Source organism: Pholis gunnellus (assembly GCF_910591455.1).
Source record: "Pholis gunnellus genome assembly, chromosome: 23".
In the NCBI taxonomy this organism is placed as follows: domain Eukaryota; kingdom Metazoa; phylum Chordata; class Actinopteri; order Perciformes; family Pholidae; genus Pholis; species Pholis gunnellus.
In genome coordinates, this window is record NC_136550.1 from 10,181,436 (window position 1) to 10,198,076 (window position 16,641).

Consider the following 16,641-nt stretch of genomic DNA (forward strand, 5'->3'; position numbering starts at 1 on the left):
TCCTGATCGTATTTATTTATGCAGTGCAATGTTTTTTTTATATATCAGGGTATTTTATCACATAAAGATTGCTCACGTTGGACGCTTTCCGCACATGTAAGACTCATTATATTAGCTTTTTACGATCATTTACATTGAGACGCTGTTTGAAAAGTGGACCCTGGACAGCTACAATATTGAAAGACATTATTTTCTTAACGTCCTCTGAGAATGGGCCTCCATCACACGGAAATCACTCTGAAATTGCTTCCGTCACCCAGAGTACACACACACCAAAACACACAGGGTGATTGGCAGCCAGATAGGTGGATGGACGACCAGGTTGAAATAAATATGAGAAGGAAGACTTGTCATGAGGTAAGCGGGCCAGGCGTCGAATTGGGTTTGTTTTCTCTTCTCTGGACACGCGTCGGGACGAGAATTTGTGTGGTTAGAGCAAGCAGTTACATTGAATCTCTCACAGCAGTGATGTTGTGCAGCTCACCTCGTACTCTCGGACCACCCTCATGCCACGACCGCCTCCTCCGTAGGCCGCTTTGAAGATGATGGGGAAGCCGTACGTTTCGGAGAACACCTGCGCATCCTGCAGGCAGGAGATAGGGGCATCCGTTCCTGGGACCACGGGTACACCTGGACGAAGTGAAAAGGAAACACAAGTGAGAAACGGGTTACTTTAAAGATTCGGAAAGCTGTGCTTTATAGCAATAAATGTACATTCACCTAGAGGGATTTATAAGTCATATATCGTGTGAGAACACCAGCAACTACTTTCACACCGCATTTGAGTCTGATAAGGTCAAATTGTGTTTTACGGCAGCAGCAGGAAACTGATTTATAGCTCAAAATGAGGGCTGAATATGAATAGAGCTGAATTTTTCACTGTTTCTTGCCGTGGCAGATGGAACGAGTTATAGGCTGAAAAATATGGTCTAAAAATGTACATCCCCCACACAGACATAATTAATGCCTGGAGAGTAAAAGCCTTCCGGCGTCAGACTCCAGCAATCATCTTGTCTTTGGTCTCAGTGCTACAATTATTTGATGTTACCAAAATATGACCCGCGTCACGGCAGGTGTTTCCGTACCTGCGCTGATGGCCAGGGAGCGAGCTTCCACCTTGTCGCCCATCTTGCGGACCGTTTCCGGGCTCGGCCCGATAAACCTCACCCCTGCGTCCTGGCAGGCCTGCGCAAAGTCTGACCGCTCGGACAGGAAACCGTAGCCTGGGTGGATGGCGTCCACATTGTTCTCCTAGGAAGTGAGAGAGGGATACATGCTCACATTCATTACATTGTTTTTGGACCTTTTGGCTTTGGCATTACTGCTTATAAACACATCCCACTGAAGATAATTAAACTGAGAAAGAACCGAGTCCAATATTCAACACCTACTTGCTTTAACACATTTTTTTTTGAATTCACATTTATTCTCAGGTTTTATGCAGAACTATTTGCCGGTGGAAATGTTGCCCAGCTAAGCAACAGGAGTTCTGGTAACTACAGGGCCACCGCGGGGCCCCGGTTAACACTTGGCTGCCTACCGGTGAGGGAAATGACGAGTCATCACACGTACACCTACCTGCGCGCTTTAACCACACGCTGTCTGCTGGCCAGCGAAAAGGACGTATGCATCAGTTACGGCTAAGGGACTGTGAGCTAATGACACACTTTATTCTCATTCCATCTCGGTTGCAATCGCCTTAATCATCATCTACTCAATGGACGCCAGCGGGAAACTGAGCGAGTAGACAGGCACACATAATCTGGAGGGTCAGGGGGAAGGTACTGAGAGGAACACACACACACACGGTAGCAGACAGATACAGTAGCTGCCGAGCTTGACAGATAGAGCCATCTTTAGATCAGTATGTGCCATCTGCTCTTGGATACGAGGCGGACTATAATTATGGGCTGTCCCGTTGTTAAGGGAGCTGTTACTGGCAGGCCAGAGGAGACATGTAGACACACACACACACACACACACACACACGCCGAGTCACACACAGACACAAATGCAAAGAGACATGGACAGTAGATGAAGCAAGATTATACACTCGCGCTTTCACAGTTGCAAGCAGACACACACACACACACACATTTTCACATGCAAGGTCACACACAGAAGGTACTGGGAAAAAGGCATGTATGGTTATTTTGGTCACACAGTTACAGAGTGACAGACAGAAAAAACACACACACACACACTTTGCTGGCATGGGGTGGCTGGGCTCCCAGATATGCAGAAGGATTTTTGAGAAATGAGTTGGATGGCGGACGGCTCCAGACTTGGCTAGCTAACCACATGCCCACGCAGAAAATTATGAACCATGAGAAATTGATCTGAAAAAGGTGATAACGAACAACTGGCAGCTCGTCCTGGAGGAAGGAGGGAAGACGGGTCGGAGAGGATTGGAGGTAACAAGGGAGCAGATCTGATTCTAACGCAGTGAAAAGTGGCAGAGGGAGATGAAGGAGAGAGAAAGGGAATGACTGAAGAAGGAGGGAAACTGAAGAGGGAGTTCGCAACAAGGAACAGGAGGAAAGGGAAAAGAGGGGCCAAGGAACGATGGGCAAAGGGAAGGAGACAAGGAAGAGATGAACAGTGTTTGAGGGATGGACGGAGAGAAGTCGTTTTCCTTTCCTTCCTTCCAACCAGGCTAAATATAGACCGAAAGTGAACAGAAAGGAATAAAAGGGATCTGCCTGTCTCTTGTCCTTCTACTTTGATGCCACTGAAATTTGTACTGCCTCAGTGACAGCTTCCAACTTCAGGAAGGTAGATGGGTTTTCCTAAAAGATCAAAAGTACGGTGAACCAGCACAGAGTATTCTTTTTAAATTACCTACTGTAGAAACCTAGGTTGAGAAAAATAAAATCTAGTTTATATCCTGGTTGAACTACATGAAGCACTTAAAAGTGCTGTGTAAATAAAGCTTATTATTATATTGTATTATTATGCTAAGTTACATAATTGACTACCGGCTCCAGCTCTGCAATGAACGCACAGACAAGAGATTGACTTCTTCTCATTTCACTTCCAGAAAGAAAGCAAATAAGCAAAATGTTGAACTTTTCCTTCAACACTAAATCAAGACATATTATATTTTATCTTGGTTACGTTTTTGAACGTGGAGAGACTCTCTTTTCAAAATCTGAAGGCTACAATTGGCACCTTTTCACCGTGCAAGATGGAGCCAACGAAGTGAAGTGTACGCTGCATTTATGTTGTCCTGAGATCAGCCAAGGCACAAGCTTTGCATTGTATGAAAATGCCCTACATGAATACTCGTAACCCATGTTTCCATTCTAAGAGGAGAGTGTTAAAAGGCTTGGGGGACCTGGCAAAGGCATTCAATAATATATTTGTGGAAATGCTGGATCCTATACACTTACCGTGGTGAAATTGGGAAGGTCTTTTTCGTGAGATCTTCCATGAACATGTCTCAAAGTGCACACCCCCAGTTCTTAACGCTGGCTGTCCGATAACAATTTGCAATCTTCAAAAGCCCAAGCAGAGAAAACCCTAATGACATCACTAGGGATATTTTCTCAGACTTCAGAAAGCTCCTCCAGGGCCACAGAGGTCATTAAACATTAAAACTACTCTCACAGGCCGAGTATTCACCATGACGAGGAAGCTAAATTTGAAATGTAATATCCCTGTTTCCCTTTAAAGTTTACCCTCAAAGCAAACACTGAAGGGTAATTCTTTAATCGGTTACCTTGGCTACTTGGATGATGTTTGCAATGTCCAGGTATGCCGCAACAGGTGCCAGACCTTTTCCAATCAGGTAAGCCTCGTCTGCCTTCTGCCTGTGAAGACAAGGGCAAAGGATGTAATTTCAGTGTGATGGGAAGGCGGGAAGGCGGTGGGGCAGCAAAAGCAAACAAAACACACAGATGTGCACCAGCTCTCAAGCACACAACCATTAGGCTGCATATCCAAGCTCAGTCGGGAGTGGGCGCCGGTACTTAGTCAAATGAAGCCTGTTTTAATTACTTAAATGAGTCCTCCAATCAGCCTTCTTTGGGCTTATGTTATATACGGAGGAGGGAGGATAGGCAGGGCCAGGTGGTGCGAGCACATAACGAGCTTTATTAGTCAATGAAAGGCATTTTAAAAGACGGGAGGCATTAGAAAGTCAGGGCGGAATAGAGAAAGCAGACAGTCAGGCAGATTAGAATGTTGTGCATGTAAACTAAGCAGAGCGATTACCTGAATGCTTGGGAATGTCAATACAATTATACTTATGTCCCTACTTAATACTGAGCACCAAAACAGAGAACTGGCCCAAGGCGCTGGAGAGGAGAGAAATGCTCCCTCAAGCTTCCCTTTAATTGCGGTTGGCTCTAATCAACCGGTCGATATCCTGCAGCGGCAGCCCAGCGGTTTACCCAGACATCTGTCGGTTACGCTTCCTTTTACTTAAACCTGTGCGGACCCATTGGGCTCCAATGTAGCAGAGCTTAGCACCTGTGCATTTGTCCGGTGTCTTGCTCGGAGTAGACGGCCACGGTTCGAATCCCCAGCTCAGTGCAGGCTCTGAACACGCGGATGGCGATTTCACCTGGAAGAAGAGCGGAGGACAAAATGTGGTGAGCGGATGCTGCAGGATGTGGTTAGTTTCACTAATTTGCGCTGCTTCATTTTGCCAAACCAGTTTCCTCTTCCTCCCTGAATGTTGCTCTTCCTCTCTTATTCTCTATAATGTTTAGATGCGCCTTTACTTTTGATCCACAGTTTAGCAGATTGTGTGTAGCGGGAGGTTGTAGTGCTTAGTCTCTCATCTATTTTTCATAAGCACACACTTTACATGATTTTTATCAACATCCTGTGGCCCTATTTCGCGACAAACAGCTTCCGCTGAGAGAATAAAATAAACTTTGATTTTCTTTACGCCATACATGAAAACAAGACAAATCCATCTGGTGTGCTTCATCAAACCGTGCAAAATATCAACAGACACTGCAATAAGTCTGCCGTTTCTTCTAAAGTTTGAGAACAGTGTAAAATCTCTGCTCTAGAGTCTAGACAACCAAAACACTTGCCTGCCTTTCATCTTGCTGTCACTGGAGCCAAATACTGGTTTTATTAAACAACACACATTCCGGGGGAGAGAGAGAGAAAAAAAAGTTGTGTCACTGAAGTCTAGTGAGATGTGTTGCCTGAAAGGGAGGACAGAATTCAAACGATTGAGGACTGCGTTGAAAACAGAGAGTGTGCCAGAAAGAAAGTGAATTCTGAAGAAGGACAACAGTAAGGACAAGAAAAAAGATGGAAACATGAGAGGACGGAGAGGAGAGGACACGCAAATGAAATGTAAAGGATTCAAAGTGAGTAATCCAGGGAATGGAAGGTGAGGGAAAACAAAACGTATAGACAAGAACAATGCGAGAAGAGAAAAGGGGACAGAAGAGTTTTTCAAGAAATGAGGTACCAAAAGAAACAGTTTGGCAAGTTTGACAACATGACAAATGAGTGGAGAGGAGACAAGAAAGGCGGTGGGGGGGGGGGGGGGGGGGGGGAGGGGGGATACCATGTAAGGATTGCAAAAAAGAAAGCAAACAGGAGCTAACTGAAAGAAAGACAGCAAGGGGCTCAGAGGAAAATCACATCTGACAAGAGCAGAAAAAGACAGGGAGAGCAAGCAAAGGGAGGAAGGAGAGAGGACATGAGGAGAGGAGGTAAGAGTAGGAACGAGGAGAGCAGAAAGGAAAGGAGAATATTAGTGAAAAGACCAGAGAAGCAACGGCGAGAGAGGAGATGTGCTTGGTGAAGTGGAATCCGGGCTGATATGATGCGATGGTCCAGTCTCTCTTTTCATCACACGTGCACACGCACCGAAGCCGAGGAGCACGGTCCAGTGCGCTGCAGTGTGATGAATGTGATCTAATGTGGTGTCGATATCGCGTCACGCCGATGTGAAGGAGAGAGATTGACGGAAAGCCCTGCTGTGTCTCAGAGAGAGGGTGTGTGTGTGTGTGTGTGTGTGTGTGTGTGTGTGTGTGTGTGTGTGTGTGTGTGTGTGTGTGTGTGTGTGTGTGTGTGTGTGTGTGTATATATATATATATATATATGCGCCTTTATGGGAGGGTAGACATGAATGTATGCATCGAGCGCAGCAGGAGGCCTACAAAGTAGCAGATGTGTTGAGAGTTAGCATCGTATTGGAAACCCACACACCAATCAATCTGAAATAATAATACGCTATATACCGAATCAAGCACTTTAAATGTGTCCGCAGGTATGAACACAGTGGGCGGCTCTGAAAGGCAATCAGAATAAAAAGCATTTCTTTGTAACTCTAATCCTGCACGTCGCCTGGCGGAGTCACTGTTGTAATTCCACATGTGACAGCCTCATGGGACAGCGTTAGCGTTAACAGGCTAGTGGTCCGGTGATTACAAGCATTACCAAAGAACGTCAGTCATGCTGACGCTGCATGCAACGACCCTGCTGGTGACTACTTAGTGTTTAGAGAACTCTCGGATTCTCTATAATTATATTTCCATTCAGACCCCACTGACGGCCATTTCTAGCAGCTTAGAAAGGAACAAAAAGGAAAAGAAAAAAAAACTATATTAACATAAAACAGGTCACACTGATTATTTTTTTTTGCTTTCATAAACAGTAATATTTAAATAAATAGAAAACATCTGTGACGTTATGTAAAACGGATTAATACATACACCCTTAAACTCAATCTCATAGCATACAGCGAGGGTTGTGGGTGCAGTTCTACCTCCGTTTCCAATGTTCTAATAAAAGAAATGAGAGCTTTATGATGAAAGCAAACAAAGTTAGCTCGTGCAGCCGCCCACATACAATGTGTGCTTAAATATTAGAATGAGCCAAGTAAAATGTTGGCCATTAAATATTAAAGAGTCTGTTCTTTTGCCTGGAGAAGATTGTAAATGCCGTAACATTAGAACTGAAACTGTGTTGAATTGAACGGTGCCATCTGAAGCGCTCGTCTCATTCAGTGGTGATGAAGCTCTGTTCGGGCGTGGAGGCGGTCTCACCTCTGTTGGCCACCAAGACTTTCTTGATTGGTCGATACTCGCTCCGCGGGGCAGAGTGGGAGAAGCGGGGGGAGAGACACGCCCTCCTCACGGTCAGCAGGCCGAGGCCGCCTCGGACCACGGTGTACCTCAACATCCTGAAGAAAGAGAGAGAATGTTCAAACATACACAGAGTCTCTATACAACAGCAATACGTGAAGGGAGGAACTCGCATCGTCTTACAATCTCCATCTAGAAACTATTTGCTAAGTGCAGTCTCTGAATATTTTAAAAAAAGAGGATCATGCTTTGAAAGTGTTTAAACAAGAGTGAGCCCTGTTTAGAGAGATTAAATCTACTAAAGCACCGAGCCCTATTAAGCTGTTGCCGAGGGTTGCGTGTCCCTTTCATGGCATTTTCTCCAAACATTTTAATTGGCGTCCCTGACATTTAGTAGGAATCTTGGATAATTCCAGTACTCGGGAAGTAAAAGTATTATGAGGGAAGAGTTGTAGAACTGTGGCCCTGACTTCTGTTGCTGTGACAGTTTGGGAGAAGACAACATTTAAATACAATGTAAGGAGTAGCAACTTGGCACGTGTCAGTTTGCTTATATGATGGCCGGAGAGACGTTCAATATGTTAATGACTCGGAAGCCATTAGATACCGATTAGATGCCGATTATTCGACGATAAAAGGATCAAGTATCACAATTATTATAAAGTAGTCTTTAAAAATAAAAATGGCACACAGATTTACAAATCGCATAAATCTTGGAATGACAGCGCACAGCTTACGGATCAAAACATCTTCCAAAAAGATGTGATTTCCATAAAAGGAAGGAGGGAATAAGCCAATCAGCTGCAGCTGTGTCAAATTAAAGACAGCAAGTTTACGGTTTGTGGTGAGGTTTCTTTCTTCAAATCACAAAAATTAAACGGCAACTGTGGCCATTAAAGTGGAACAGACGCATGAATAAATGTTTCATACTGAACAAGATACTCCAAAGTCTGTCTCTGTTGCCCTCACTTGATTATAACGACTGCACTCAAACAAAAACAACCATCCAGCACGACAGAGGCAACACAACACACAAACTAACTGCACCCAACACTCTGGTTGTGCTGTGATGGATTCACTCTCAATAATCACCAAACACACACACACACACAGTCAAATGTAGCCTAGCGAGTGGCGACAAGCAGCTTTACTGCTGGGAGCTGTTTGATGACGAGCCTGCAGAGGTGGAGGCTTGTTCGTCTTCTTCTTCTTCTTCTTCTTCTGATGACGAGGCTACACCTCACCGACAGTGCTTTGCTGCCACACTGTGGTCAAACAACAGCGATGCGGCCAATGGAGACCACTAACTGCAAATAACACATCCTAGACTTTAATATAAATATTGGACATTAAACTAAAGAGCCTCGGATCACAACGAGTGCTGGCATCTTCACGGTAACGTGCACCCAGACAAAAACAAAGAACTAGTCTCGTTCTGCACAATTACTTCCTGTTTGTTACCCGTGGTTGCAGGGTTTCACTTCAAGGTGAATCACCACACATGTCCTGTATAGATGTAAAGATAATGAACAGTGGTGTCTGTGCTGTACAAACTGCAACAATGACCTACATGAGGGCATTCTACAGCTAACAGCATCACTCAATTCACCCATTTCTTGTGTGTGAAGCAGGTTATCCTATTAATCACCCACTGAAACATGACTACCAAAGCGTTTTCAATACCTCACATTGCAAGAGGTGTACAGGTGAAGTTGGGTAAAGAATGTGGACCGACTGTTGAGAAACTAGATCAGCCTGATTGGATGGCAAAGGTCATCTTTTCACTCAAAATGTCCTCCACAGTGAGAACTTTTTAAAATCTAGATTGGTGGGTTTTATATGAAGATGTGTGACTTATAATCTCGGTAAATGACGGAATGAATGAAGAATTAGCTACGGACGGAGAACCAACGCTCTTTCAGACGGTTAACGACCGTCTGAAAGCCTGGTAGCCTGATCGCAGTGGAAGCTCAGGCTGAAACAGTATCTTGCATCCACACAAAAGAAACAGCGTCACACTTTGTAACCGATACAGTTTCCCAAGGCCTGAATAAGACAGGGAGACAACAGCAGACCGGGAAAAAAAGAGACGGGACAAGGTAGACGGGCAAAAACAGGTGAAATACCACCTGTGTCCTGCATTCAATGCTCTCAAATAAAGCTGAAGCACAGCTTATTACCAGAGAAGTAAAACATAGATACACACTGTTTTAGCAGGTGGATATGGTGACCAGACAGATAGAGCTGTTATCTGCTAATTCCTCTTAGTTGTAACAGTCTAACATTTTTATCTACACATTATAATAACTTCTAGCACATGATGAATGTTGAACAGCTCTACTACAATCAAGCAGAACTCCAGTTTGGATGTCAAATTAAAACGAACAATCCTTTAAATCGGTTTATAAAAAAGGTGACACTGCAGAAACATGTCCAATAACAGAAATAGTCACGGCACCAGCATGCATTGATTTCAGTAGTAAATGATTACCGGCATGTAGCCTGATGATGGTTCATTTAAGATGTGGCCTGTAATCGAAAATGCTCTTTGATCTCCTCAAAGCTGGAAATCTCCCAGACACTGTGGCCCTGCAGTGGAGACAAACTTGCTGGGCAGTGATGATTCTCACATTGGTAATATGCTGATGTTGTAATCAGCTGATCTAAGGACTGAAAATCCACCCAGAAACAGGAAGTATAGCATTCCTAATGTTCAATGATTGTTGGGGACAAACGTCTAGACAGTGATGCTGTCAAACAGGCGACTTGAAGCGTGACATAAACTATTGCTGCCTTTCTTAATACTACTACTCTGTCCTCAGCATATCCTCTTTTATTTCTCCCTTTTTGAAACCCTTTAACGGCTCACTACCTTCTTCTTCTTTCTTTTCGTCCCGCTTCCCTACACAGACGAGTAATTTCAGATGGTGGGGACACTCGAGCTGTGGCCGTACAATTTGACGGCAATTTTGGTTTTGTGCCAAAATATAATTTTTGCTGGTTCATCTCCTTTTGTGTATTTGGTGAATGCTTCAGAAATAAAACTGTTCTTCATCAGGATTTAGTCTTAAAAATAAAGGAAAGAAGATAAACCCGCTCCTATCTTGGCCTTCACAATGATGGAAAGTGTTCTTACTGAGCCACAACAAATGACCACGTGACCGGTGACACAACCCCATTTGTTGCCGACTCATGGCAAAGCACAGTGACACGGAGCACTACGGAAAAAAAACAGGACCGAGCTCCACTCACGGCTCAGTGCTCTCAGATGACCATGTCACCATCCACACCAGCATCGCGCATTTTCACTAAAAACAAAATCAATACCACTTGAGTGAAAATGCAATAAAATTCAACTTGCAATCCTTGTGGCTCTGCTAGATAAAGCAGGAATGAACAGTACGTTATCACCCACCACAGTTCTACAGTCGTCAGTAAAAGATAGTAGTAATAGTAATTACCGCCATAAATATCCATCTTATCAGCCGCCTAGTGGCTGCCGCCTCAACGACAGTAGCTTTATTATGTAGTGCTGAGCAGATACAACTCCATCGGTCATCGTCGTTTAATGCTGATATGATCCGACCGGACCGCACAGCTCTAAACTGGGACTGTTGACAAACACACAGAATCGTGCCAATCATCAACGGATATCTTTTCAGTCACAAATTTAAATTAATGCATCTGATTGTAAAGCACTTGTTTTATGTAATGAGCATCATGAAGTAACATCTATCTGCTATGTTAAGGCCAGAACCCCGTGTTTCCCTAACAAGACCTTTCAAAGGGGTTCCTATTATCTGTGACACAGGAATGTGACCTTTGTGTTTGAGCGAGTCTAAAAAAGGATAAACAGGGTGAGACGGGGTTGTCTTCTTTATCAGATACCAACGACCCATCCCAGTTCAAACCAGCACATTTAAAATCAATAATTTACCTCATACCACAAAAAGGGTAGTAAAACATCTCTTTCAAAGAGTTCTGTCGCCTTGATCATGGAGCACCGCAGCTCCCTCCGCCTCCCAGGAAACAGAAACAATTCAAACCAGGGGGCAGAAGTCTGGCCCAAGTTATTCAGCAACAGCGTTTAGTGACACAACATTCAATCTGAAGGCTTAACACCAGCTGCAGAACCCTCATTGTTGCAAACGTTCAGGTATGAACCTCAAGTACAGGCACACTTCATTTAAATTCTGTTCAGGGCTGTTTCTCAACAAGTTGCTATTTGAATCGGTGGGCAACAAACCACACTGTTTGACTATCTCTGTTACAGGCAGAGCACTGTGAATAAGTTAAACCAAACTTCAGTGTACGACCTCTCTCCCCGTCTCAATCCTAAACATCACTTTCAAAGCTGCTGCTGCAACACAAAACAAGGACTGAATTCAATTATAGTTGGGAAGCCAAAATGGAATGTAGACGTTTTATACCAAATCTGTCTGACACACATCAGACCGTCCTCAGTCTCCACCTAAAGGCCATAGGTCACTGAGACCGGCCTGTGTTGTTGGGAGGCTTGAAAGGCGAGACGTGACGTCTGGTTCACACATTAACCTGGAGATCAAAGTTTCATTCTGACGCACGCGGCCGCCGATGTTGTGACACACAGAGCTCCCGCATTTACTTTGCCTTGATTGACTGATCTCGGGGCAAATCAATACACTGGCTATCTGCCAGCATTTGTGCAACAACAGAGGATCTAGCTTTTTCCTCGTTTGCACCAAACGACGAGCGTGAGATGACACACTCTATGACTAAAGGGGCGAGTATTATTGTGCAACACCCTCCTGAAAACACAGGGCTGCCAAGAAATTAAGATAAATGGACTTTGATATTTTGTCGAAGTAGCCCGTTCCCTGTTGATGTCCCCTGCATCGTGTAGTACAAAAGGGTAGAAAGCACAGCGCTTTTCTAGAGATTTCTCTGTCACTTTAAAGTTAATTCCCGGGATAACTGACATTCCTTGCCTCGAGTCCGGCATTAAAACTAAAGCTGGGAGAGTCTTGCCACGCGCCAAACTGCAGGAGAACAAATTGCTTTACAAGCAAGAACATCACACAATTCCTTGAAGTGAATTCTCTTGTATGACAGGGCATTGTTACTGTATCAACATATATTTGTAGGTACGGTAAGAATACAGAGCATGGCTCACGGGTGAACAACATCACACCACTAAGCCGTGGACTAAGCTAATTATAGTGTTTCATCAAACACTTTACTGCAGCCAAACAGCATCATTCCTTCTGTGCCGATTGCAATAATTTCCAGTGAGTCATCATCGAAATGCAAACAAACCAAACAGGAGATCAGCAACGATCAGCTTCTGTCCTCCTTAAAGTTCCTAAATAAAGTCCCTCCAAGACAATGCAACAATAGACTGAGTAAAGTAGTACAAGCCAGACTTGTCAGAAACTAGAAAACTGAAGTCATTCCTTGCACGGAAGAGGGCAGGAATTCAGTTTGGGTTGACAATTATCAGCAGCAGGACATGCTCGGATAGCAGGAACAAGGTTCCCCTGGCTGACGGCGGTTGTGTAGACAACATCGAAAGCTTGTGACTGGACTAAAAAGTGGGAGCGGTGGCACAAAGGTTAGAATGCCGAGCTCGTGGAAAGGTAGATCGGATTTACAAGCAGTCTGGGAAACTCTGCTGAAAAGACCGAAGCAAGAAATAGTGGAAAGGACCATTTTGTACTGCAACAAACTTCCCTCATTAACCATTCGAAAGACATTTCAACTCTCTTAATAGAAATAAACAGAAGCCGTTACTCATTTGAACATCGCAACATCAGCAAATAAAAAAAAAAAAAACTAACAAAGTACAAGTTGTGGCGCATTTAAAGGATTATTGAGTCAGATGAAACTGCTACAGGTTACTTTTATTTGTACCCGTAGGTGGACTTCCATCCATCTCGACACATTACAATCAACACAGACAACAAGACAAACATGATGAAAGTACACAAGGCTACAAATCAGTCAATCACTAAATCAAATAAATAAGTACACAAACGTTGCGTCTATAGCATCTGTGCACTGTTGCTATAATCTGTTCACCTGAGTGACGGCTGCTGGAACAAAGCTGACATTCCCTGTGCAAAGGGTGGGGAGTGGTCCTTTAAAATGGAGCCGGTTATCCGTTGTAACTGTCTGGTGTACAGGGACTCTAGGTTAAGCTGTGACTCACCAATCAGCCTGCTAGACCATTTAACAATTTGATACAGAGAGTTTCTGTTCAGCTACATCTTGCTCTTGACTCTCACTGTCACTCAGCCCCGTTACCAGCTGAGTCAACAAGATGCTCCAGTCTCCTGCTGCTTCAGGCCGCTGCTTTAGGATAGAACGTGTCGGATAAACACAAGATTTCCTACATCATTGTAAAGTGCATGCTCTCAGCCTAGACCCTCCTTCACAACTTTACTGGTATAATAAAAAAAACAGGAAATGATTTAACATGTTATCTTTGTGATTTATATAAATATTCTCTGCTCAAGAAAAGTCTTTACATTTTGTAAAAGGAGAAGGTTCTTGACCAGAGACCTTTAGAGGATTTGGGTGAGAGGGCAATGTCCCATAAAACCCTTCAACCAGCCTATGGGCTACATTTAGCCAAACGGTACTTCCTCTGTAAAAAAGGAACGCTTAAAATGTAAATTGTTAATTAAAAAGCTTGCTTTGGATTCACCTTTCGTCTGTGAAAACATTTGCTCTCTGTATAACTGGAGGTTACCAAGAGGGGTCATGTGTAGCTGATTTTGAACACATGGACATTTCTTGTGCGTGTTGCCAGTTCTTGTGTGCTAAAATGTGGGTGAGGGGCTGCAAAGAGCACGAGAGCTTCTCAAGTGACATATTACTACCAGACCCTCTTTGGCCGCACGAAACCTCGAGAGAAGACGCAGCTGAAGGACCGTTTCACGTCACGGAGAAGTCATTTTATTTATGCCTACGAGCACAGATGCACTGCCGGCAGTATACTTCCCCTAAACTGGAGCAAAAAAATAATCTTTGTGTCGGGCCCTTTAGAGGGTCATTTGTAAAGTGAAAGTGCCGGGGACACAGCTATTCATTCTCCCCACTGGTGCCCCCGTCTGTTTAACACCTGCCTCTCTGTCTGACAGATTCATTTCTGAATTCTTGCATTACTCATCAGATATTTGTTGGATGGTGGCCTGGAAGTATGAAAAGGAGAAGGTCCAGTGTTTCCCAGGAAGCATTCATTATTTTCTCACTCCTCAACAAGAGGTCAGGTGACCAATTAGCTGACGGCCCTGAGGGAACAGAAAACGCTGAGAGGGTAAGGCAAGCGCACGTCAAAATATCTATCTGACAACTGGAAGGGGGCTGAAATAAATGCCATCTTTAGAGATTTATGATGTGAAGCGTAAGTTCATGCAAAAGGGAGCCCTTACACCTCTGTGTCATTGTTATAAAACTATGACGGATGTGTCCCAGTTGCCTTGAGCCTTTTCAGTCTATAACCTTGGCATTACTGCAACAAGTAATAACATCAAGGTGAATGAGTGAACGGCACATGTCCATCAAGCACTCAAGGCCGCTACAGTCACTTTAAGAGAGCAGACTACCGCGTTTTTCTACCTGCCGATCACATCCCTGCTGTAGGATTTAGTGTAATACTGTGAATAACATGTCCTTTGCTTGATCACTACAGCGCTCCCACTGGGCCTCCCCCTGCTCTGTGATGGGACAATCTGTACAGTCAAATGATTCTGACACAACACACACACACGGGTTCAAAGGTGAAGACTGAATCTCTGCAACACAGAGCACCTGTGGGGGGAAATCAGGCCATTGCACACTCAGCTACAAGCTCCTTGTGTGTGCACCTTACAAGAAAACAAAGCCTGTTCTGCAAAGTACAAGTTCCAACATGTAAACAGACATTTTATGCCTTTCTATAAAAAGGTGAAGTGTTGGTCCTATCACGGGGCCCTTCTACTCTCTTCAATACCAGGATTTTCATGTAAATAGGAGCCCCATTTTATTTGACCTCACCATCCATATGAAAGTTATTAAAAGTCATTGCTGCATGTTTTGCAATGCTGCAAACTCACACGAATACAAAAGTACATTGAAAAGTTTTGCGAGTGACCTCCTTCAGCAACCTGAGAGGCGTGTGACCCCACGTACACATTGTGCTATGATTAGTAACAAGTTTCACGTGTGCACAATGCAGCTAAAAAAAAAGTGGAGCTAGCTAAAGTTAATAAGCCACTTTCTAAACAAGTTCTCCATGCACACAATGTTGTAAACGTCTCTCTGTAGCTGCTGTGACACGACTCACCACGCTAACACAAAATCTTACAGCATGCACGTTGACAGACAGACACAAGCATGGCTATACGCGTGTAGCCGTTCACACACTCCCGGAAGAAAAGGGTTTGTCAAATGCACTCAATGACAGCCACACACACACATACATATAGGACTCGTACACGCACACACACGCGCACGTTACCCATCAGTACTCACATGCTGGTGCTCTGTCGGTGTCAGTAAATGATGTGAATCCGCTGGTAAGTAACCGGACACCGAATGTAAACAGTCGAGTATCGTAGTGTTTATGTGTGCGTTTGCTAACACGACACACACACACACACACACACGCTGCTGCTGCTCCGAAGAGGGAGATAGGGGAGTTTTTATATATATACACACACACAAACACTCGCGCATGCACACACAAGCACACGGAGTGACTTCGGGACGGCCGAGCGGACGCTGTCACGCACACACTCTCGCTCAGTCCCTCATATGTTGCAAAGGCGCTAGGACTCTGAAGCTAGTTGCTAACTGTCTTCTACTATGGCTAACTTAGCTAGCAGCTGGCACCGTCTGTCTCCGTCTGCTGGATATGGAAGTCTTCTACTGCGCCTGCCTCATACTCCCTAGTAATCTCTCTCTCTCTCTTTCTCTCTCACTCACACACACACATAAGCTTTCATCCCTCTCTTCGACATGATGCAATCAGGCACGCCCCTTCTGCTCTCAGCCAATCACAGAAGAGAGCATGACAGCGCGCAACGAGCGGCAGTATTTAAAGAGCTCGAGACCAACATAACCCCATGAAGGGCAAGCCGGTGTAACATTTATTAGATACACACTAATTACTTTTTAGATATCCATAATAGCATTTCTGTTATGCAAAATTGTATTCTCATATGTGTCGCTGATATGGTAATTAAAGATATCCACATTCTTACTAGTAGACATTGTATTTCAAGATATCTAAATTCACATTTCAGATATCATTTTGACAGCAGGGTAAGCACAGGTGTAATTAATTAGATTAAAGCTGCAGTAATTCATATTTTCATTTCATAGTGAAAAAGGTGCTAGCTACCTGCCCAGTACCAAATGAAAGAAAGACACAGTAAGCGACTGGCTGGCGCATTTAGCAAGCAAATAGACCAAGAGACCAAAATAGAGCAAAAACGACAGTGAATATTGGACTTACATTCCCCAGGTGGCCAGAAACAGGACTCCAAATGAATGGCAATATAACTCTTAGCTATGTAAAGACATAGAGGAGTAATGTCTACCTGAGCAGAGAAAGTCA

The 16,641-nt window shown here is 44.1% G+C and overlaps 1 protein-coding gene across 1 annotated transcript in view; it reads right to left on the reverse strand.

Annotated features, from left to right (window-relative positions):
• The window catches only part of pcxb (pyruvate carboxylase b), a 244,169-nt gene extending 228,289 nt beyond the window's left edge, over nt 1-15,880 (reverse strand). Inside the window, exons 1-6 of the mRNA XM_079185036.1 lie at nt 15,555-15,880; nt 7,023-7,159; nt 4,474-4,567; nt 3,722-3,812; nt 1,086-1,251; nt 485-630 (exon numbers count right to left, since the gene is read on the reverse strand). Of these exons, the coding sequence (XP_079041162.1) occupies nt 485-630; nt 1,086-1,251; nt 3,722-3,812; nt 4,474-4,567; nt 7,023-7,159; nt 15,555-15,556 (636 nt within the window). The 5' untranslated portion in view covers nt 15,557-15,880. The remainder of the gene's footprint in view (nt 1-484; nt 631-1,085; nt 1,252-3,721; nt 3,813-4,473; nt 4,568-7,022; nt 7,160-15,554) is intronic.
• Between the last annotated feature and the right edge of the window lie 761 nt (nt 15,881-16,641).